The sequence below is a fragment of the Gopherus flavomarginatus genome, chromosome 11 (genome assembly GCF_025201925.1).
Source record: "Gopherus flavomarginatus isolate rGopFla2 chromosome 11, rGopFla2.mat.asm, whole genome shotgun sequence".
NCBI classification, from domain to species: domain Eukaryota; kingdom Metazoa; phylum Chordata; order Testudines; family Testudinidae; genus Gopherus; species Gopherus flavomarginatus.
The window spans coordinates 19,048,211-19,073,834 of NC_066627.1; the positions used below are offsets into that span (position 1 = coordinate 19,048,211).

General features: G+C 39.1%; 1 protein-coding gene and 1 pseudogene across 1 annotated transcript; one reads left to right on the plus strand and one right to left on the minus strand.

The window, feature by feature from the left end:
* Positions 1–12,308: 12,308 nt before the first annotated feature.
* Positions 12,309–13,253, plus strand: LOC127031200 (olfactory receptor 10A4-like; annotated as a pseudogene).
* Positions 13,254–16,920: 3,667 nt separating this feature from the next.
* LOC127030949 (olfactory receptor 10A7-like) lies at positions 16,921–17,901 on the minus strand. The gene has a single exon (XM_050917633.1). It carries the CDS (start codon positions 17,899–17,901, stop codon positions 16,921–16,923), a length of 981 nt encoding a protein of 326 aa, XP_050773590.1.
* Positions 17,902–25,624: the final 7,723 nt, after the last annotated feature.

Here is a 25,624-nt window from a genome sequence, read left to right on the forward strand (position 1 = left end):
TTTCTTCAGGCCTAGAACTCCATTCAGTTCATGGGGCTGGTTCTCCTCTTACTTACCCAAGTAAAAATTAGCAGTAACTGCCATGGAGTCAACAGGCCAAATCCCTTCTCTGTCATACTTTTAAAAATCAGAACTGGCACCTCCCAAAATAAATTCATCTTTTCTGAAACTAGTGTAGGGCAGAAGAGAATCAGCTTTTGATTCAGGAGGGGTGATTGTTACCTGAAATTCTGATGGACTTGAATGAATCCTGCAAACTGTACATGGTTTAAGTTCAGTAAAATGCTAAAATTATTATTTTGTTCTATTCCTTTTGATGTGTGTTTATTTTGCTTGCTTAGCCTCTTGCCTTTAAGAGCTTCTCTTCACCAGCAAATTTTACCAAAGTGGAGTATTAGGTCTGCTGTAATTAAATCTGAGAAGACTAATCTGTTTAATTGTTATTCTAAGTACTATAAATCTATGTGTTTCCTTGCATTGGTTTTGAGTTGGTTTTGTCTCACGATGATTAAGGTTATTTTTACCTGTAACTCTGATGTATTTTAATGAATCCTGCAGACTGGTTTATGTTCAGTAAAATACTGAAAGTATAATTTTGTTCTGTTTATTTTTGTTTTGACTCTCTTCTTCTCATCTCTTCACTAGAATGTTCTTTTTTGAATTAAAAAAAACAGAAAATATAAAATTTCAGATAATAATCAACAAATTAAAATATTTGGAAATGCTGCCAAGGCACCTCGTGGGAATATTTAACAGAAACAAATATCTGATAGAATGGACAGCTGCTTCTATGGATAGTTATTCCAGTCATAGAAGGGGTCTTACCCAAAGCTCAAGGGGGTCATTTAATTGACTTATTTGGGCTTTGGAATAATCTAAGGAAGAACGATCCCTATTAGTGACACCAAATCAATGTAGTGCTTGTTTCTTCTGAGGTTTTGACCATTCAGAACTGCCATAGAATTCAAGGGGCATGATGTGATTTGGGACTGTCACTCTTGGATCCCAAATAATTAGTGATGATTAACGTCAACATAAAGATTCTAGTCCTGATACTACTTTATACCACTGTCACTCCTTTAACTTTAGTAAAGCAATGCTTCATTTACATGGGTATGACTGAGAAAAAAGTCACGCCTCATATGGGGAGTAATTAAAAGGAAGGACATTTATCCTAAATTACCTTAATTTTTCCAGTATTACAAAGGGAAATTCACTACCACATAGAAACACAGATTTTAAACTCAGATAAGCTGATTCTCATTTCTTCTTCTTCTTCTTCTTCCTCCTCCTCCTGCCTGGACCTTATGATATCTTTATCTCAGCCTTAAATTAGCATTTCCAACCCTTTGAATGCCTATATGCAACCCCCATAGCAAGTGACTACTCCAACTCCTCACTCTCCAGCATTTAAAATACAACTAGAAATATGTAGCATTTAAGGGCATTTGAACAAGGACCTTTCTCGAGATATAGCTTTTCTGCTGTGCCAATGGAAACCCAAGTAATTCATGATAGCCAGCTTGAGAAACTGTTAGGACTTTATTTCAGAATAAATGCCAAGGTCCTTATATTTCATAACTCAGGATTTCAACTGGTATCATCATGACAACTGCACCACCAGACATAGGAAAGTAATTCCCACTTCCCTTGGACATCAGTGTATATCACTCAACTCTTCTTTTTCTGGCTGGATGAAGAGAATCTGAGTGACTGGAACTCTTCCAATAGAGATTAAATATGTAAATGTGATTTTAATCAGTACAACTCACCTCACATTAAAATGGGAATGATATTTATTTATCTAGTATTTATTTGTAAATATATTACATATCTAGTTGTACTGGTGCACTTACTTATAGGGGATGATAGATAGATAGATAGATAGATAGATAGATAGATAGATAGATAGACAGACTTTAAGGTCAGAAGGGTCATCTAGTCTGACCTCCTGCACAATGCAGGGCACAGAATCTCACCCATCCTCTTTAATAACAAACCCCTAACCTATTTCTGAGTTATTGAAGTCCTCAAATTGTGGTTTGAAGACCTCAAGCTGCAGAGAATCCTCCCGCAAGTGGCTAGATAGATAGATAGATAGATAGATAGATTTGTTGCCTGTCCAGAAAGTGTCCAGGAGACTTTCTTCAATAAATTCCATCAATTATAAATAATGCAGAGAGCCCTGATTGCTAACGACTCTTATTCTCTCTTATGACATAGTTCAGTAAAAGTGAGTAGCCACATAATTTCTTCTTGCACCACACATTGAACCTCACCAAGCTCTGTGAAGCTAGAGAGCATGTTCCTTCGACCAAGAGAAGCTGATCCAATAAAAGATATTACCTCACCCACCTTGGTCTCTCTCAGTTGGATAGACAGACAGACAGAAAAGGAAAATCAGGCACACAGTCCTTTAGAAAAATATGAGAATCTATTCTCAGGAATTCTGAATAATGTAAAAGACTAAACCTGCTGCATGATGGAGTGCCCACAACCTCATGCAGTAACATCTGAAACCAAACCCATGGTACGGTGCTGATTCACTATATTGTCTTGGAAAGCCAATGAGGGCTGGAATTTCAGTTAGTGAAAAAGTAGCATTTCATATCTTTGGATCTCAGAACTCGTTGGCAACCAGATGGGGCACTAGAGACAATGGCTTCCATTGAGACACCATCTAGGGGTCTGCCCTATGGATATCAATGGATCTATGACTGATTTACACAAACTGGGGTCTGGGCCATGCATATCAATGGAGCTATTGCTGGTTTATATCATCCTAGGGTCTGCCCTATGGATCTCAATGGACCTTAGACCTACTTGAGCAAATTTAGATGCTAACTTCCACCCAACAATGATAGAAAACAGCATGGGAAAATTGCTCTTACATTAATTTGGTGTGATACAAGGAATATTAGGCAATAATGGGGAACTGGACTTCCAAGATCATAGAGTAGCTTTGTAAACTGGAGCTTCCATTGGTAAGAAAGCTCAGTACTTTACTGAACCCCATCAACAATCCAACAGAACGTAGAACAATTTCTTTGTTCACTGACTCATTAAAGAGTATGTGCCTGAAAGGCAGAGGGAATACATTAATTGCCGGCCATTGACAGGGCCTCGGGCACTGGTAAATCACGGGCCTCCTATTTTTGCCTGTGGCACATAATAGTCTAATCTCCTGGTGGCTGTAATACTTTGGTCTAATTTGAGTTGTTTGGTTTAGAGTGCAGTTTCTGGGTAGTGTTGGAGGACTAGAACCACTACCACCACTAGCACATCAGACTAGATAATCCGGTTGTCCCTTCTAGCCTTATACACTATAACTCTGACATTATGTATCTGAAGTAGTCCTTTTCCTTCAGGGCAGAAAACCATTCAAAATGGGAGTAACACTGAAGCTAGCATGTATTCAAACAAACCAGAATGAACAAGAAAAAAAATAAAAGACAGATTTTGGTTCTTTATTTAACATGTGAGAGAGAAAGTAAGTAAGAAAGATAAAGAACACTGCAAAAATATTGGGTTAGGTATCTTGGAGGTTATTCATGAGCAATAAGTAATTTGATGAGCAATGAGCAATTTTTGCTGCATCAAGTTTTGGGTGCCCATATTCTAGCATTTTAAAGAGGCTGTTTTTTTCAAAGCATATGCAGGGCTGGGGAGGGGAGAGGGAGGGCGAAAATCAGGGATTTTCAATGGCACCTCCAAGCAAGTGGGACATTCAACATATGGGGCCTCCAAAAAATAGTTTTTTTTTAAACATAGGCCTATTTTCCAAAATCCACTTATTTCATCACCAAACCATTCTTCTTCCCTCTCACTCCCATAGCATCTTTATGGTACAGCGAAATACAGAGAGGTGGATGAAAAATGAAAAATAAAAAATAAAGCACTTTTTGCAATCCAAGTTATTTTCATTTTGAATTATTCAAAACTGAATTAAAAATAAAAGAAAACACAAACAGATTTTGTTCATTAACTTTTTTTTTCAAAAAATTGTTTTTAATCAATTTACAAGGTAATGCTCTTATTGAAAAGGTAATAAGGTAAAGTTTTGGTAAGATATAAAACTTTTTTTGAGGGGGCTGCACTTTAAGAAATATGTGGACAAATTGGAGATACTCCAGAGGAAAGTAGCAAAAATGGACAAAGGTTTAGAAAACCTGACCTCTTTGCCAGAGGATGCTGTGAAGGCCAAGACTATAACAAGGTTGAAAAAAAGAACTAGATAATTTCATGGGCAGGGATGGTGTCCCTTGGCTCTTTTTGCCAGAAGTTAGGAATGGACAACAGGGGATGGATCACTTGAGGATTACCTATTCTGCTCATTCTCGCTGGCATTGACCACTGTTGGAAGACAGGAAACTGGGCTACATGGACCTTTGATCGGCCCCAGCATGACCGTTCTTATGTTCTTATGTTTTATGACTTAGGAGAAGAGGTGAAAAAAATTAGTCATGTTTAGTCATGAGTAATGAAGACTGATGGAATCCTGTAACAGTCATCAAATATATTAAGGGTTGTAATAATAAAAAAAAAAACAACAACAATTGTTATCCATGTCCACTGAAGATCAGATAAGTAAAGGGCTTAATCTACAGCAAAGGAGATTTAGATTAGCTATTAGGAAAAACTGATAAAAACTGATTATCTAGCCCCAGAATCCTTATCACTGCACTGACTCTTGGGATCCCAAAAGGTAAACATTGTTTCAATGAGTTTGTGTGTCATTTCTGCTAATTAACCCCAAAGGTGGCTAGGAGTCAAGTCTCATTGGTCATTACAAGAAGTTCATATACTCATGTAGAATCCATCCATGAATCCTTTGGAGTCAGCTGCTTTTGGAGGTAAGTGAAGAAATTACTGAGCTCAGATGAGCAATATGAGAATTGACATTTCTCTTACACTTATTCTCTTATGTTTCTTGATCACAACTCTCCTCTGACCTCTCCTTGGGTTTCCGTGGATTTATTCCTCATTAACACCATTGTACATGAGAGGTATCTTGGGCCTTTCTTCTGTATATTTCTCTTACTGATACTGAAAACCACTTAGACATATAAGACATATTGCACCGAAACCCACGGAGAGCATGATTCAGACAGTCTCATTCAAGTACATTAGGAATTGAAGTAGTCCCCCATGATTCGAAGAAAAGTAATAATGGAGTAGGTTTCTATTCAGTGTGAGTAATGATGAGGAACCAGAGACAGAATTCAGAATGCAGCTACATGCTGTCCAGTTAGTAGAAAAAGGCTATAGAATTGGATGTTTAGAGGATTTAGGCACCTGTAAAGTCATTAATTGGAACTTTCACAAGGACCTCAGTGCCTAAAACCATTAATTTCAACATATATTAGGCACCTAAATGGTTTTAAAAATCCTACTATGCACCTAAATATATTTAAGAACCTGGTCCAAAGTAACTCCCTAAGGCCAGATTCTGATATCTGAAACCAGTTATTGTGTGGTGTCAATATGAAGTAGAAATAAATGGAGTTTTGAGGATGGATGTGAGCACAGCAAAGGGCAGACACTGATTCTAAATTGTTGGAGATTTAGGAGAAGTCATTCTCTGAAGTGGGAACAGCAGATAGAGTGCCCTGGGGTATTCAGTCTTCAGGTGCCAGGATGAATTTGAAAAGTTCACACTGAGGGGGCAAAAACAACTACCAAAAAAAACCCATACATTACCTGTAAACTGATCAAATGTTATCTGAAGTCACTAGGTTGGATTCAGATTTCAGTGACAATGAGAAAAATCAGGAGTCTGGAGTCACATGGTCAGTCTTTTTGGTATTGTCTCTCTAAATACTGGATCATTTGAAAATCTTTTTCATATACTCCAGGCTGACAAAGAAGTGCTAGAAAGCTAATTCTCCTCTCACTCACCCTGGTGTAAATCATGAGGAACTCCACTTCAGGTAATGGGGCTCCTTCTCTCCTTCACACTGGTACAAATCAGGGATAATTCCAGTGGAGTGAGTGAAGTCAGAACAGTCTAAAATTGGCATAAATAAGAGAGAAGGGTAAAGTTGACTATTTTCAAAGAAAACTAAAGTTTATTTAAGTAACTTTGACAAAAAGAAAATAATTATTAATTTGCCAAGTGATTTATTAAATGAGAATATTTTTTCTTTTTTCTTTATAATTTTATTTACTACTTTTTTCTTTTTATTAGTATTTTTCCATTGTAACAATGACAAACATTATTACTTAGTGATAAATATCCTGATGACCGACTCTCCAGGTAATAGTGTCAATTTGATTGTAATATGCATTGTGAACGAAGTGCCATATGTGCCATTGGAAATTAATTTTTAATAAGAATGAAGAAAGCATATGAACAAATAGGATTTGATTCAAAGTCTATTGACATCAAAGGACTTTCTATTTGGCCAAGAGAGGCAAAAGAATAATTCTACACAGGGATTACCTTTTAATAGCTATTTCAATTCCAAATTCCTGAGGTTGCATCAAAATCAGGCCCCATCTTTTCAACCTTTTGACACATAAACCTAGGACTTCATTTTGCTTTTCCAAGTACCTTACTCAAAGCATAAGAACTTCTACTAATGTAACACAGTGTCATGTCCTCTCTCGCTCCCTGTCTCTATCTAGCTATGTTAGATAGATTATTGTTCTGTGTATGCCTGTAGATTCACTCACTTATTAATTTATCACTAATCTATCTTTCAATTAGGACTGTCAAGTGATTAAAAAAATTGAACACGATCAATTGTGCACTTTAAAAAATATATCATGATTAATTGCACTGTTAATAATAGAATACCATTTAATTAAATATTTTGGATGTGATCTACATTTTCTAATATATTGATTTCAAGTACAATACAGAATACAAAATGTACCGCGCTCACTTTATATTAAATTTTTATTATAAATATTTGTGCTATAAAAAAACAAAAGAAATAATACTTTTCAATTCACCTCATTCAAATATTGTAGTGCAATCTCTTTATCATGGACGTTAAACTTTCAAATGTATAATTATGTCCAAAAAGTAACTGCATTCAAAAATAAAACAATGTAAAACTTTAGAACCTACAAGTCCACTCAGTCCTACTTCTTGCTCAGGCAATTGTTCTGACGAACAAGTCTGTTTACATTTGCAGGAGTTAATGCCACCAGCTTCTTATTTACAATGTCACCTAAAAGTGAGAACAGGCATTCTCAAGGCACAGTTGTAGCTGCCATCGCAAGATATTTATATGACAGATGCTCTAAAGATTCATATGTCGCTTCATGTTTCAACCACCATTTCAGAGGACATGCATCTAGGTGGATGACAGTTTCTTCTCAATAACAATCTAAAGCAGTGTGGACCAACATTATTCATTTTCATCATCATGAGTCAGATGCCACCAGCAGAAGGTTGATTTTCTTTTTTGGTGGTTCAGGTCCTGTAGTTTCTGCATCAGAGTGTTGCTCTTTTAAGACTTCTGAAAGCATGCTCCACACCTCGTCCTTCTCACATTTTGGAAGGTCCTTCAGACTCTTAAACCTTGGGTCAAGTGCCGTAGCTATCTTTAGAAATCTAACATTTGTACCTTCTTTGTGTTTTGTCAAATCTAAAATGTAAGTGTTCTTCAAACAAATAACGTGCTGAGTCATCATCTGAGACTGCTGTAACATGAAATATATGGCAGAATGCAGGTAAAACAGAGAAGGAGACATACAATTCTCCCCCAAGGAGTTCAGTCATAAATTTAATTTATGCATTATTTTTTTAATGAGCGTCAGCAGCATCTACTCTAGAACAATGATCAAAGCATGAAGGGAGATACAACTATTTAGCATATCAGGCACGTAAATACCTTGCAATGGTGGCTACGAAAAATGCCATACGAACACCTGTTTTCACTTTTGAGTAACATTGTACATAAGAAGCAAACAGCATTAGCTTCTGTAAATGTAAAGAAGCTTCTTTGTCTCAGCAATTGACTGAACAAGAAATAGGACTGGGTGGACTTGTAGGCTGTAATGTTTATATTGGTTTGTTTTTCAGTGCAATTATTTTTCGAAGAAATCACCATTTTTAAGTTTCTCTTTCACGATAGAGATTCTACTACAGTACTTGTATGAGGTGAACTACAAAATACTATTTCTTTTTTCATTTTTACAGTGCAAATATTTATAATCAAAATAAAATATAAAGTGAGCAGTGTACACTTTGTACTCTGTATTGCAACTGAAATCAATTCATCTGAAAATGTACAAAGCATCCAAAAATATTTAATAAATTTCAATTGGCATTCTATTATTGAACAGTGCAATTAAATCAGTGATTAATCACAACTAATTTTTATAAATGTGATTACTTTTTTTGAGTTAATATCTCTCTGGACAGATAGATGGATAGATAAACTACTATGATGGTATAATATTTTGTTAAACTTGGGAGAAATATTATCTTTTTATTTACTATTACTGTTACTGATTCATTTCCTTCTTCCTTATTGTATAGCTGGATTGGGATGGCTTAGAATGATCAGATCCAGATGCAAAAAACTAGGAAATACTGGATTAAAAGACATCTTGATCTGCAGAAAGAATAGCAAATATAGCAGGCCACCAGCTTGGCTTAACAGTGAAATATTCAGTGACCTTAAACGCATAAAGGAAGCTTACAAGAAGTGGAAATTTGGACAGATGACTGGGGAAGAGTATAAAAATATTGCTAGAGCGTGCAGGGGTGTAATCAGGAAGGCTAAGACACAATAGGAGTTGCATCTAGTAAGGGATATGAAGGGTGACAAGAAGGGTTTCTACAGCTTTGTTAGCAACAAGAAGGTGGCCAGGGAAAGTGTGGGACCCTTACTGAATGGGGGAGGCAACATAGTGACATATGATGTGGAAAAAGCTGAAATACTCAATCTTTTTTTGCCTCAGTCTTCACAGACAAGGGTCAGCTCCCAGACTGCTGCACTCGGTAACACAGTATGGGGAGGAGGTGAGCAGTCCTCAGTGGTGAATGAATAGGTTAAGGACTATTTAGAAAAGCTGGACATGCACAAGTCCATGGGTCCAAATCTAATGCATCCCAGTGTGCTGAAGGAGTTGTCTGATGTGATTGCAGAGCCAATGGCCATTATCTTTGAAAATTCGCAGCAATCAGGGGAGGTCCTGGATGATTGGAAAAAGGCAAATATAATGCCCATCTTTTTAAAAAAAATGGAAGAAAGACAACCCAGGAAATTAGAGAATGGCTAACCTCACTTCAGTCCCCAGCAAAATCATGGAACAAGTCCTCAAGGAATCCATTTTGAAGCACTTGGAGGAGAGGATGGTGATCAGGAACAGTCAATAATGGATTCGCCAAGGGCAAGTCATGCCTGACCAACTGGATTGCCTCCTATGATAAGATAACTGTCTCTGTGGATATGGGGAAAGTGGTGGATGTGACATATCATGACTTTAGCAAAGCTTTTTATATGTTCTCCCACATTATTCTTGCCTGCAAGTTAAAGAAGTATGGATTGGATGAATGGACTATAAGGTGGATAGAAAGCTGGCTAGAATGTGTACTCAACAGGTAGTGTTCAATGGCTTGATGTCTAGTTGTCTGACAGTATCAAGTGGAGCACCTCAGGGGTTGGTCCTGGGACCGGTTTGGTTCAATACCTTTATTAATTATCTGGATGATGGAATTAATTGCACCCTCACCAAATTCACAGACGACACTAAGCTGCAGGGAAAGGTAGATACGCTGGAGGGTAGATAAGGTCCAGTGTTACCTAGACAAATTGGATGATTGGGCCAAAAGAAATCTTATTAGGTTCAACAAAGACAAGCGCAGAGTCCTGCACTTAGGAAGAAAGAATCCCATGTACTGCTACAGACTAGGGACTGAATGACCAGATAGAAGCTCTGCGGAAAAGGACCTGGGGATTACAGTGGATGAGAAGCTGGATATGAGTCAGCAGTGTGACCTTGTTACCAAGAAGTCCAATGGCATATTGGAATGTTTTGTTAGGAGCATTGCCAGCAGATTGAGAGAAGTGATTATTCCCCTCTATTTGGCACTGGTGATGCCACACCTGAAGTATTGTTTCCAGTTTGGATCCCCTCCACTACAAAAGTGAAGGGGACAAATTGGAGAGAGTCCGGTGGAGGGCAACTAAAATGATTAGGAGGCTGGGGCATATGACTTACGAGGAGAGACTGAGGAAACTGGGCTTGTTCAGTCTGCGGAAGAGGAGAGTGAGATAACGGACTTCAACTACCTGAAGGGGGGTTCCAAAGAGGATGGAGCTCAGCTGCTTTCAGTGGTGGCAGATGACAGAAGAAGGCACAATGATATCATTTTGCAGTGGAGGAGGTCTAGCTTGGATATTAGGAAACATTATTTTACTAGGAGGGTGGTGAAGCACTGGAATGGGTTACCTCAGGAGGTGGTGAAAGCTCCATCCTTAGAGATTTTTACGGCCTGGCTTGACAAAGCCCTGGCTGGGATGATTTAGTTGGTGTTTGTCCTGCTTTGAGCAGGTGGTTGGACTAGATGATCTCCTGGGGTCTCCTCCAACCTTAATATTCTATGATTCTATGAAAAGCTAGTAGGGTGGATAGAGAAAAATAGATTCCTGAGGTAACATAAATCCACATCCATGCAGTTTACTCTCTTTGTGAGGCGAATAGTCTTAATCTGTCAGATAAGATAATGGTGCTGCAGTACTTATTCATGAGCATTAAAGAATGCAGAGCAATATTTGTAAATGGGCTAGTAAGTGTTTACCATGATACCTCTCACAAAAATTCCCAATCACTGCACAGTTGTGCACTGTTCTGTGTGAGTTTCTGACAGATGTCACGTTATATCCCAAATGTCCTCTTCTGGTTGATCATGTGTACAGTACATTTTGTGTCTGACCCTGTTCCTGTGGAAGTCAATGGGAGTTCAGACACTGATTTCAATTTGTGGTAGTTTGTAAAGCCCTCCTGACCATGGCACAATAGCACCATGGAGGAGCCTTCCAAACTCAGCTGCCCCTGTCACTGCCTGGTCAATAACAATTACATTCAGAGGCCGGAGACTGGCTATACTGTGCTTGGGAGATGATGTGCATGGGCCAGAGCTCTAGTCAGCTGTTCAGAATTTTCTCTGGCTCCAGTATGAGTGCCCACAGCTGCTCTTTTCCTCCTTTTCACAGCCACACAAAACAAGCCAGAATCCAGTTTTGTCTCACCCAAAAGGGGGCAGCTCAGAGCCTCAGCTGACATAATGACATCAACAGAGAGATACTCATTTTCACAAGCTGAAGACTGGCATGACAGAGAACAATGTCATAACATCAGCAGGGCTATTTACATGAGTAAGGACTACAAAGCTGAAGAGAGGATTTGCACAATAAGGAACGTAGAGAGTTTTTAAAGAATTAGATGCCCAGTTCTCTTTGTGATATGTACCTCATGCTCTTGGGCTCTTTTGAAAAGCCCAATCTCAGGGCTAGTCTACACTAGGAACGCTGCAGCGACACAGCTCCACCAATACAGCTGCACTGCTGTAGCTCATCTGGTGAAGATGCTAAATGCCAAAGTAAGCGAGTTTTCCCATTGGCATAATAACTACACCTCTGCAAGAGGTGGTAGCTAAGTTGGCTGGAGAAGTTGTCCCACCAACATAGCTCTGTGCACACCTTCACTTATGTCAATGTAATTATGTCACTTGTGAATGGTGGCGTATCTGCACCCCCAAGCAATGTAAGATGTACCAATATAAGTGGTAGCGCGTATAAGCCCCCAGTCTGTAACAGCCGTGGTCGTCTTAGGTGTAGTTTGGCCCTCAACATCTAACCAATATCAATAGGAACTTAGGGCTCCAAGTAGCTAAAGGATTAAGCCCTAAATAAGAGTGCGGGTCTATCTGTGTTTGTTCTAGATAGAAAAATAAGATTATTAGAGAGATAGAGTCAAATAGTAATATAAAGATATAAATATATAATTATATCTATCTGTGATCAATTAGAAATATATACTCGTAAATATATGTGTAGTTGATGGATAAAAATGATCACACACACTCTTTGACAAAAACAATGAGTCTGGTGGCAACTTAAAGGCATAAACAGATTTATTTGGGCATAAGTTTTCATGAGTAAAAACCTCACTTCAAAAATCCACAAAAGCTTATGCCCAAATAAATCTGTTAGTCTTTAAGGTGCTACCAGACTCCTTGTTGTTTTTGTGCATATAGACTAACACGGCTACCCCCTGATATTGGACTCTTTGACAAGAATGCTTTATAAAACTCTCTTCCAGATGAAACACACTGAAGAAACATAATGAGCATGTGGAATCACACGACTGTGACAGAATTCATCCTTGAGGGGTTTTCCAATCACCCCAACTTGCAGGTTCCTTTGTTCCTGATATTCCTTGGTGTTCATACCATAACCCTGACAGGAAACATGCTCATTATCCTGGTGACATCAATTGACTCCACTCTCCATAGCCCCATGTACTTCTTCCTCCGGAACTTGGCCACTTTAGAGATCGGCTTCACTTTGGTCATCGTCCCAAAGATGCTGATCAATCTTTTGGTGGAAAATAAAATCATTTCCTTTGCCAGCTGTGCATCTCAGATATATTTATTGTCCTACTTTGGGACAACTGAGTGCTGTCTTTTGACTGCTATGGCCTATGACCGCTATGTGGCCATCTGCAACCCGCTCCGCTACCCAGACATCATAAATAGAAGGGCTTGTTTTCAGTTGGCTGGTGCCTCATGGTTCTCTGGATTTCCAGTGGCCACTGTGCAAATGACGTGGATATTCAGTTTGCCATTCTGAGGGCCAAATCAAGTCAATCACTTCTTCTGCGATATCCCTCCCATGCTGGAATTGGCCTGTGCTGACACCTCTCTCCTGGAAATTGAGGCCCTCATAGTGACTGTGCTTTTCATCACGTTCCCATTCCTGCTGATCCTGATCTCCTACGTGTGGATCATCACCACCATGCTGAGGATGCCCGCAGAAGAAGGCAGACATAACGCCTTCTCCACCTGCTTCTCTCACCGGGTGGTGGTGACTCTCTTCTATGGCGTAGCCATCTCAACCTACTTCCAACCCAAATCCAGCTACTCCCCAGACATCAAGAAGCTCATCTCTCTCACCTACATGATGGTCACCCCCATATTAAATCCCATTATTTATAGCCTGAGAAACAAAGAGGTGAAGGGTGCCTTGAGGAGAACACTGGGCAGGAAATCATTTTCAGAGAAAATGTAATTTCTTCAAGCCTAGAACTCCATTCAGTTCATGGGGCTGGTTCTCCTCTTACTTACCCAAATGTAAATCAGCAGTAACTGCCATGGAGTCAACGGGTCAAATCCCTTCTCTATCATACTGGTATAAATCAGAACTGGCACCTCCCAAAATAAATTCATCTTTTCTGTAGGGCAGAAGAGAATCAGCTTTTGATTCAGGAGGGGTGATTGTTATCTGAAATTCTGATGAACTTGAATGGATCCTACAAACTGTATGTGGTTTAAGTTCAGTAAAATGCCAAGATTATTATTTTGTTCTATTCCTTTTGATGTGTGTTTATTTTGCTTGCTTAGCCTCTTGCCTTTAAGAGCTTCTCCTCACCAGCGAATTTTACCAAAGTGGAGTACTAGGAATGCTGTAATTAAGTCTGAGAAGACTAATCTGTTTAATTGTTATTCTAAGTACTATAAATCTGTGTGTCTCCTTGCACTGATTTTGAGTTGGCTTTGTCTCATGAAGACTAAGGTAATTTTAACTGAAACTCAACTCATGTATGTTAATGAGTCCTGAAAACTGTACCAGATTTATGTTCAGTAAAATACTGAGAGTATAATTTTGCTCTGTTCATTTTTTGTTTTGACTCTCTTCTTCTCATCTCTTCCCTAAAATTTTTTTTATTTTTTGAGAAAAAATTGAAGATATGAAATGTTAGCTAATAATCAACAAATTAAAATATTTGGAAATGCTGCCAAGGCGCCTCATGGGAATATTTAACAGAAACAAATATCTGACAGAATGGACAGCTGCTTCTATAAATGGTTATTCCAATTGTAGAAGGGGCCTGACTCAAAGCTCAAGAGAGTCATTTAATTGACTTATTTGGACTTTGGAATAAGCCAAGGAAGAACAATCCCTATTAGTGACACCAAATCAATGTAGTGGTTGTTTCTTCTGAGGTTTTGACCATTCTGAACTGCCATAGAATTCAAGGGGCATGAGATGATTTGAGGTTGTCATTCTTGATTCCAAACAATTAATGATGATTAAAGTCAACATAAAGATTCTAGTCCTGATACTACTTTATACCACTGCCACTCCATTAACTTTAGTAAAATGATACTTCGTTCACACGTGTATGACTGAGAAAAAAGTCACGCCTCATATGGAGAGTAATTAAAAGGAAGGAAATTTATCTTAAATTACTTTAATTTTTTCCATTAAAACTGTAAAAAAGGGACATTCACTTCCACATAGAAACACAGATTTTAAACTCAGATAAGCTGATTCTCATTTCTTCTTCTTTCTACCTGGACCTTATTATATCTTTACCTTAGCCTTAAAATATCATTTCCAACAATTTTCATCCCTATATGCAACCCCCACAGCAAGTGACTTATTCCAACTCCTCACTCCCCAGCATTTAAAATACAGCTTGAAAATATGTAGCATTTAAGGACATTTGAACAAGGACCTTTCTCAAGACATAGCTTTTCTGCTGTGCCCATGGAAACCCAGGTAATTCATGATAGTCAGTTTGCGAGGCTGTTAAGACTTTCTTTCAGAATATTTTTAATTGCAAATATACAGGGGTTATATAAAAGTTGTATAAATAGGATTGCATCCCTCTCCTTGTACTTATTGTATGTCACTTATCTTCTGAGATTGTAATCTGTGTGGGGAATGGTTTGTACACACATAGCACAAAGAACCTGGTCTCTGGGCACCATAGTAATATAAACATGATGTAGTATTCATGAATTAATATTAAATGTCAGATCATTTCTCCTTCCTATTATTTTACTGTTGTTTAGATTTTCTTTCTTTCTTTCATAAAAGTATGTGAAGTGATTTAAGTAAACTGAATGTCATGCAGCTGGCATGAAGTGTCAAACAGTGTAGTGTACTTAGACCTAACCCTGCAGTTGTATCATTATGAAAAGCAGAATAAATGCCAATGTCCTTATATTTCATAACTCAGGATTTCAGCTGGTATCATCATGACAGACATGGGAAAGTAATTCCCACTTCCTTTGGACAACACTGTGCATTACCCAACTTTTCTTTTTCTGTCTGGACTGAAGAGAATCTGAGTGACTGGAACTCTTCCAAGGGCGATTAAAGATAGAAATGTAATTTTAATCAATACCAATCATCTTACACCTTTCTTACACCTTTCACTTCTAAACTTAATTCAGAGACTCTCAGGTTTGTCTGCAGTTTCATACCAGAGCTCTGAGCAATCATACTACTCTCTTACATATAATGCAACTCTCCCACCTTTTCTGCCCTGCCTGTGCTTCCTGAACAGTTTATATCCATCCATGACAGTGCTCCAGTCATGTGAGTTGTCCCAACAAGTCTCTGTTATTCTAATTAATTAGCTCCAGGTGTCTTAATTAACTTGCCTGTCTTAATTGGTTCCTGATTGCTCTAGGGCAGCACCCTGTTCTGGTCACTCAGGGAACAGAAAACTATTCATCCAGTGGCCAATATATTTGCCTTCTACCAGACTCCTGTACATCCAGTGGTCAGGGTGTGTCACAAGTGTAAATGGGAAATCCTATTAGGTGCCTTTAACAGTCTGCCCAAATGACTTGCTTGAGCTCAAACAGGAAGTCTATGGTAGAACTAAAGTCGTCTTCAGTTTTCCTGAGCTAAATTTTCAAAAGCTATATGCAATTTTTGCTGTATTAAGTTTTGGGTGCCAAACTCTGGCACTTCAAAAAGGCTTGTGGGTGTTCAGCACTCTCTGAAAATCAGGGACTTTCTGTGGCACCTCAAGTGGGACATTCAACCATTGGGTCTCCACTCCTTCGATCATCAAACTGTTCTTCCCTTTCATTCCATAGGATCCTTGCAATATTATGAAAATAATTAAAGATGGATGAAGAATGAAAAATAAAATACTTTTAACAATCCATGTTAATTTCATTTTGAATGATTCAAAATGGAATTAAAAGCAAATCAAAACAAAAACAGTTTTTTTCTATTAACTTTTTATTCAAAAAGTTTTCAAAAATTTTAATTTACTAGCTAGATTATTATTATGAATTCAAATATACATAAGGTAAGGTTTTTTGTAAGGTTGACAATATTATTATTAAAGTTTGATATAAAACAACATGGAATGTTTCATTACAAACCAAAAGAAACAAATCAGTAAGGGCAATAACTATTTTGTTGAAAAATATTCCAAATTCTTCTAGAGATAACATCAGAGCTCTGCTTGGCACTCATGAGGCTTGGTGGAGTATTGTGTTCAGTTGTGGATATCACATTTTAAGAAAGATGTAACCGAATTGGAAGGAGTCTAAGAGGAGAGCAACAAAAAATATCAAAGGTTTAGAAAACCTGACCTTGGAGGAAAGGTTAAAAAAAACTAGGCATGTTTCATCATGAGAAGACTGAGAGGGAACCTGATAAAAGTTTTCAAATATGTTAGTGGTTGATATAAGGAAGACAGGGATCAATTGTTCACCATGTCCACAGAAGATAGAGGAAGTGATGGGATTAATCTGCAGCAAAGGAAAATCAGGTTTGATATTAGGAAAAGCTTCCTAACTCTCAGGGTAGTTAAACTCTGGAATAGGCTTGCTAAGGTGGTTATAGAATGCCCATCAGTGGAGGTTTCTGAGAACAGGTTGGACAAACACCTGTCAAGAATGGTCAAGGTTTACTTGGTCCTGCCTCAGTGCAGAGGAGCTGGATCTGATGACTTTCTGAGGTGCCTTCGAGCCCAGTAGATTTTTCTGCATGATTTCCTTAGGGCTCCTTTCAGCTTCTCATTCCTCAAGCCATAGACAATGGGGTTCAACATCGGTGTCACAACAGTGTAGAGCAGGGAGAGCAGCTTGTTGCTTTCCACATAAGAGCTGGACTTGGGCTGCAAGTAAACAACACCCCCTGTGCCCAGGAAGAGGGTCACCACAATAAGGTGAGAGGAGCAGGTGGAGAAGGCTTTGCGCTTCCCTTCAGTCGAGGGCATCTTCAGGATGGTGGAGATGATCTGACTGTAGGATACTAGGATCAGGACTGAGGGGACTATGGCCAGTAGAATAATGAGCATGAACAATTCAGTCTCACTCCTGTAGGTATCTGCACAGGCCAGCTTCAGCACAGGAGGGATATCACAGAAGAAATGGTCAATTTCATTTGGCCCGCAGTAGGGTAAAATAAACACTAAAGAGACATGTCCTGAGGACACCAGGGAACCTGCAGCCCAGGACACAGCTACCATCTGCAGGCAAAGGCTTCTGCTCATAATAAGCGTGTAGCGCAGGGGGCAGCAAATGGCAACGTATCGGTCGTACGCCATGGCTAGAAGGAGGAAACACTCCGATATACCGAAGGAATGGAAGAAATACACCTGTGCGGCACAGCCCAGAATGGAAATGGCTTTGCTCCCCACCAGTAGGTTGAACAGCATCCTCGGAATGGTGACCGAAGCATAGCAGATCTCCAGGAAGGAGAGGTTTCTCAGGAAGAAATACATGGGGGTGTGGAGGGCAGCATCCACCAGCGTGATGAAAATAATTAGGCTGTTGCCCAGTAGGATCACCATGTAAGCAGCACCCACCCCTACAAAGAGCCAGCCCTGCAGCATATCAGGAACATGAGAAAACCCGAGCAGAATGAACTCCCTTACAGAGGTTTGATTTTTGACTGACATGGAATTTCTTGTGCCTGGCTTTCCTCTCACATGTATGAAGGCCTAGAAGGATTCAAATTCATTGGTAAATGTTAATTTTACCAGACACACACAAACTGACAAAAAACAAATTTCCATTGATAATAACTGAAATTTACAGATAATCAGAGAAAGAAAACTTTTCCTTGAGAACTTATTCGAGTTTGACTGAAGGATAGTTACCTTATATATTTTGGCATGTGATGTCGATAATTTATGTTTTAACAGTTATAAATGCTTTAAATTTTTGAACCTCAACATCGACTGTAATTAAATAATGATTGTCTGACCCTATCTCCCTAATTTCCCACAACTGTGAAAATTTCAATTGAAAAAAAAAACATTTACAAATAAACCTTGATATTATCTGTTGAAATTATAAAAAAATAAAAATCATATTCTGCCATTATGTTGGGATCAGCCGCAGAGTTGAACCTGCTGAAGTGAAAGCAGAGTCTGGCTCATTATTTATCAGTTGTATTCCATCAGTGCCCGCAATTTGCTAGATACCTTCCACAAAACAATTTATGAGCTTCAAGATAAGTTCATATTCTGGGACTGAATGATTCTTAGGGATCTACTGTTCAAACACCCACATCTAAAAGGGAAATGAGAAGAGAAAAGACAAGTGACAGGGACAAAGCACGACATAGAGTAACATGCAGGAAAATATTCACCACTGCTGCAAAAGGGCACATCTCCTGGATTCTGCCTTCTTCTGCTGTGTTCATAGATACTGGACCCAATTTCCTTCTTATTACCCAGGTGTAAATGCAGAATAGTGCCTTTAAAGTAAACTATCTTGTACACTTCTCGGGATTCACACTAGCATAACTTCCTGGACCTCACTGAATTCAGAAGGGAAATGAGGTTCAAATATTTAACAGTGAGAGTAATTAAGCATCGGAACAAATTACTGAGGAATGTGGTGGATTCTTCACACAAAATCTTTAAATCAAGACTGGATGTCTTTCTAAAATATATATGCTATAGCTAAGCCGGAATTTGTGGACTCAATACAGGGTGAGATTTAGGGCTCGTTCAAACATTTGGAATGACACTGTGGAGAATGCGTGAATTTTTCTAATATTTGTAATGAACAATATGTGTGACTGAATTTGCCCACCCATGTATTGCTATCCACTCTGCATGAAATGAAGGGGTCAATTTCTCCTAGGAGAGAAGGGAATAAGGCATGGCTGAGTGTCAGGTATGACATCTGGATTGGGGCCATTTACATTATCAAGGACTGAATGGAATGGATACCTGTGCTTAGAGTCTCCTGGAGAGACAATAGAAGACCCAATTGCCAGACATTATGCTTAAGCCAAGGTGGGGCTGAACTTGTGAACACAATAGAAGCAGCAACTGGCAACAAAGACACTGCAGGTGTCATGTGGCTGTATTAAGAACTCCCACAGCCAGAGAAAGACAAGGAGACAGAAACTAAACATGGACTCGAGAAACGTCTGGAAAGCCAGGCAAAGGATTCCGCTTCTCTGGACCTTGACAAACTTTCCTTTACCAGAGTAACCCAGTTTCTCAAGTGCAGTATTCCATTTGACTAATCAATACTACCTAGTCTAGAAAAGCAGCAAAGAATCCTGTGGCACTTTATAGACTAACAGATGTTTTGGAGCATGAGCTTTCGTGGGTGAATACCCACTTCGTCAGATGCATGTAGTGGAAATTTCCAGGGGCAGGTATATATATGCAAGCAAGCTAGAGATAACGAGGTTAGTTCAGTTAGGGAGGATGAGGCCCTCTTCTAGTAGTTGAGGTGTGAAAACCAAGGGAGGAGAAATTGCTTTTGTAGTTGGCAAGCCATTCACAGTCTTTGTTTAATCCTGAGCTGATGGTGTCACATTTGCAGATGAACTGAAGCTCAGCAGTTTCTCTTTGAAGTCTGGCCCTGAAGTTTTTTTGCTGCAGGATGGCCGTCTTAAGGTCTGCTAAAGGTTTTTGTATATTGCCATTCCTAATATCTGATTTGTGTCCATTATCCTTTCCATAGAGAAAAAGGAAAAGGATCATGGACACAAATCAGATATTAGGAATGGCAATATACAAAAACCTGTAGGAGAACACTTCAACCTCCCTGGCCACACTATAGCAGACCTTAAGGTGGCCATCCTGCAGCAAAAAAACTTCAGGACCAGACTTCAAAGAGAAATTGCTGAGCTTCAGTTCATCTGCAAATGTGACACCATCAGCTCAGGATTAAACAAAGACTGTGAATGGCTTGCCAACTACAAAAGCCGTTTCTCCTCCCTTGGTTTTCACACCTCAACTGCTAGAACAGGGCCTCATCCTCCTTGATTGAACTAACCTCGTTATCTCTAGCTTCCTTGCATATATATACCTCCCCCTGGATATTTCCACTATATGCATCTGATGAAGTGGGTATTCACCCACGAAAGCTCATGCTCCAAAATGTCTGTTAGTCTATAAGGTGCCACAGGATTCTTTGCTGCTTTTACAGATTCAGACTAACATGGCTATCCCTCTGATACTAATCTTGAGAAGTCTGTCTGGTGTCACTGCAGATACTCCCTAGGTGCACTGTCCCCCAAAAGTCTCGAACCAGGAGTCTGAACTAAGCTGGACTTGTTATTGAGAGCACATAGGGAGAAATGGGAGCAGTAAAGCTAGTTGACTCAGTCTCAGAGTCATGAGAGCTCACTCTAGTAGAAAGAACAGGAGTATTCATGGCACCTTAGAGTCTCTTGCAGATACAGACTAACACGGCTGCTACTCTTGTAAAAAGTAAAGCCTTGGGACTGGTCAAAAATAGAGGGATTCCAAGACAGACTATTTAAAAGCTGAGGCATAACACACAACCTGTAAACCATTGACAGAAATATTTTCCCATTTGAAAATAAGGTTTCACCAAAATCTAAAATCTCTAGGGGAAAAAAACAATTTCTGCAGAATTTTCCAAGAAAGCAAGCATTTTATTTTGGGTCACAATGTCAAAATGTTTCATTTCAGAATCTTGTCATTCTTCAAACACTATTTGGCATATCAATTTTTTGTCCTGAATCAGGATGAAAACAAAGGCTGAACTAATGGAATTTCCTATAAGATGGAAATTCCATTTTTCATCAGCTCTATTGAAATTCACTGGTCTGCGCTGTACAGGAGGTCGGAGTAGATGATCACAATAGTCCCTTTTGACCTGAAATACTATGAATCCATGAATTTACTCTGGATTTATTCCTGAGTAACCAAGTGCAGACTTTGGCTCCATTCGTCAACTATTTTATGGCTCTATTTTTTTTCAATTTTGATTTAAAAAAAAGCTCAGATTTTCCTCTCTGCTATATTAGAGTGAAATCAATCTGACTTAAGGAGTATGACACCACTCAGCCCTAGACCTTGTCTATGCTAGAAAAATTATATCAGCATGACTAGGTTGCCCAGGTGTTTGAAAAATCCATCTCTTTGAGTGGGGCAGTTAAGCTGACCTAAATCCCTTTGTACATAGTGCTGTGTTGATGGAAAAATTCTTCTGTTGACCTAGCTACCACTTCTTGGAGAAGTGGATTACCTCCTCTGACAAGAGAACCCATCCTGTCAGAGCATATAATGTCTACAGCGACACACTACAGTGGCACAGATGAGGTGCTGCAGCTCTGTCGCAGTAGCATTTCAAGTGTAGACAAGCTCTTAGCAAAAGTAGCAGAAACTGGCTCAGAGTAATTCCGCTGTAGTCAGTGAAGTGAATCTAGATTTACACCAGAATAAACAGAGATTTGTTCCGGGTGACATTTTCAAACCAAAGTGAATTAGAAACACAAATACCATTGGGAGTCAATAGGACTCATGCTTATAATTGCTGAGATACATTTGATCACTCACCATCAATGTGTGAAACAATTGCATTGTTTGATTTCTGTACGTACACCCATCTTTTAACCCTAGTCCCTGTAGAACCAACAGTATAGCTAAATTCTTCTCTCAGACATATTGGTGTGAACCAGAAGTAACTCCACTGAAGTCAGTGAGGTTGATTCTCTATCCTCTTTTATATTCTGCTTTAAATCATGGATAACTCAACTGGAGTCAATGGGGTTTGATTCTCCTCTCACTCACTCAAGAGTAAATCAGGAGTAACTCCACTGAAGTTACTAGACCTGATTCTGCTCTCATTATCCTGAGTTCAATCAGAAATCAATTGATCTCATTCTATTCTCATGCACTGCAGTGTAAATCATGAGTCCTATTTTACTGTCACTCACCGCAATTTAAATCAGGAGTTGCTCCATTGAATTCAGTGGATACTAAATAATCTCCTCTCACTTACCAAAGCATAAATCAGGAGTATCTCTATAGTGGAATCAGGCTCAGTCATATATCATGTTACTTTCATTTTTTTTTCCCACTGAAATAGTTTCGAACCTTCTCATATCATCCCCAATATATTTATATTTCTGGCTAATGTATCAGAAAAATAACATCAAATACAAAAGTCTCACCTCCATCTGGAATGCGCTTTGTTCGTTTTGGTGGTTGCTAAATAATATCTGAAAGTGGTGAAGCAGCAAGAGCATTTATGTTTTGCTGATCCACTTGAGATCTCTCCTTTTATAATCCCCTTAATCCAAGTGCTGATCTGCCATAAAATTTAATAGGTGTTTTTGTCTTTTTCTCACACAACAATAGAAAACTTTACCTATAGTGCATGTGTAACCCACATGTCTCCTGGGTGTGGTGCTCTATCCCAGCTAGTGGCACTGAGACTACTAGAGAAATTAATGAGTCTGCTACAACCTTAGCTAAGGTTCTTGTAGCTTTTAGTTCATGCACTAAGCTCCAGAGGGCCCAGGTTTGATCCCGTCAGTTGACCACCAGGGTCTGCTGGTGTTACACATGGGCTCTGTGTAAAGATGGTCAAGTTTTGTCATCTAAACTTTTTGGGTTTTGTTTTGTTTACAGAAAATAGGTTTTCTTCCAAAATAATAAATTTAAATAAAAACTTCGGTTCAAAAATCAGGTTTGGATAAATATGTTTTGTTTTTTTAATTTAAAACCAAAACTTTTAATGGCTTGTCTGAACAGTGTAAATGTTTGACCTTTTATGACTTGTTTTTTTATTGCAAGCTGAATAATCCTTCATGAGAAATTTTTTTTAAAAGACATAACATGAGCTGTTTACAGTATTGTTGTAGCTGCCATTTTTGAGCCATTCTAACTCTTCTGTTTTGCTATCAGTCAGGATGTAATTTTGTATAGTATCTCTTAAAAGCACAAAATAAACTTTACAGTCCAAGGGAAGGATTTTAAGTACCTCTGCTTTTGAATTTTTTGTAGGAAGGAGCAGAAAAAGCAGTTTCTGAAAAACAGAATTCTAGGGGGGAAATCAAAATGAATAGTTAATGTGGCGTGAGTTTGACCCAAATCAGAATATTTTGGTTTTTAACTGATGCAAAATGTTAAGTTTTGAATCAATTCAACAAACCATTAAACTGCATGTCCCTATCACTGCGTTGCATTGTGAGAGTTAGCATTCCGGCTCGGGTGACCAGACAGCAAGGGTGAAAAATCAGGATGGAGGTGGGGGTAATAGGCTCCTTTATAAGGTAAAGTCCTGAATATCGGGACTGTCCCTATAAAATAGGGACATCTGGTTACCCTAGTTCCAGCCTCCGTCCTCTCATATGGACCAGGATTCCTGGAGGATTACATCACCTATCTTGCTATGCAGATTTCCTTCTGCCCAAGCTGCATGGTGAACCATGGGGGGATCACATGTGTCTGGGTACATTATGGGAGATGTAGTCTATTCAATGAGCCTAGGTCATAGAGGAGAATGGGCGCTTCAGTTCAATAAATCAAAATGAAGAAAGGACACTCATGGACACTCATTTCCTATTAAAACCTCTTAAGCAGTTTTGAAAATCTCAGCCTTTGCTTTACTCATTTGCTGTGAGTACAGGAAATAATCCCCAAACTCTTATTGTATGTGAGGCTTCCAGTTTGAATATATGAAACTCATCTGAGGTCACCAGTTCTAAATAGTGGCTTACAACCTGGAAAATTATCCATGCTAGTAACAAACTAGCCAGTCACTGACTGATTCACTGACACAATTGGGCTTGGATGCAGTAGTAAGTGCACATAGGCCCTTGCACTCACATACTAACCTATTGATTTCTCATTGACTTGTGGGATTTAATTTAATTGTTCTCATTGATCCAGTGTCATGAAATTATGGGTGACCTAATACAGGAAAATTCCATTTAACTAAATTCTGTCTTTTCCTAGAAGTCATCAAATAGTCATCAGTCATTGAATAAGACCCATTCAAATTCATTCCCCAACATATGAGGGACAGCTGTATCCAACCAACGTGAGCAGGGCATGCTGAGTTTGAGGACATCTGTTTTGATACACTACATAGCATTCATTTCTGTACATGTTTACTTACAGGCAGGGTGCTTCTATAGGGGTCATATCATCTATTCTCATAACTCCATTGAAGTCAGAGAAATTGGTCAATAATCTTTAATAATTCTAGCTGAGCTGCAGTTGTATCATTTAAGCTACACATAGGGTATATATGAATGTATTTCCAGTATCCTTTGTGCATGTGAGCTGATATTAAGTGTTCTTTTGCTCTATTTACCATGACACAGGCCTTCCACAGACAAGAACACAGATATCAGGTAGACATAAATCTGAGCTTCATAATTTACATACAGATTTTTAAAATTGCACATGGGATGGAGTGTGTGAGGGGAGGGAGAAAGCTTCATTCAACCCATTGTAGTTCTCAGATATAGATATTAGATACATGATTATGTACCATAAACTCAGGGATGGTGAGATCTGGGGTTTGGATGGGGGGACCTGTCACAGATCCTAGCCCATGCTCCCTGCCAGCCACCTACGAGGACTCAGCAATCTGCAGCACTGGTTCCTCTCTGGAATAGTTCCTGGGTACCAACTCTCAGTGGGGTCCTCAGCCCACCTGACATGGGTGTTTTTTGTAGGAGAGTGAGGCCTCTCTTTTATAGCTTCTTCCACGTGGAGGAAACTCCTTTGTTTCATGCCAAGTCCCCCCCAGCACAGTCTGTGGAAAACCACAGATACCAAGATGGAGTTCAGAATCATGTGGTCTACTTACATGCCCTTGCATGCTTCACTGAGTCATAGCAGGGGCCTTTACCCACTGCTTACCTGCTCCCTCTGGGAGGCTTTGTATACAAGTCCTGACATAGTCCTTGTGAGTGTGTATTCCCCTCGATGTGGCCTCTAGCACTGTTTAGCTTTCCCACTGTTGCAACTGAAAGGCTGGTTGTGGGTGTACCCAACTTCACAACATATTTCAGTGACACACACATAGTAAAACTTCATAACTTCACATACAATGATAGCACATACAATCCAACAAGATATTAATGTTCAACAGATCACGACTTTTAGAATGATACCTCACAAGGAAGACTTTGTACATAACATAATAATTACATCACCATGGTGAATATAGGATGCTTTGGAATGCAGAGTGTCACACCATCATTAACCCAAAGTATTTACCTTTGCATCTGTGTGGGGTGTATGTGCTACAGGCCCTGTCAGTAATGGTTGGTCCACATACATATAGGCTAGGCACTCATTGTATAGCATTAGGGTTGCCAGCTTTGTAATATTTAAAAACCAGATGCTCCAGCAGAAGCCCTTGAACCTCCTCCATCCCCCA

Excerpts from the sequence above, each read along its gene's own strand:
- LOC127030949 (XM_050917633.1), bottom strand. The coding sequence starts at position 17,901 with ATGTCAGTCAAAAATCAAACCTCTGTAAGGGAGTTCATTCTGCTCGGG.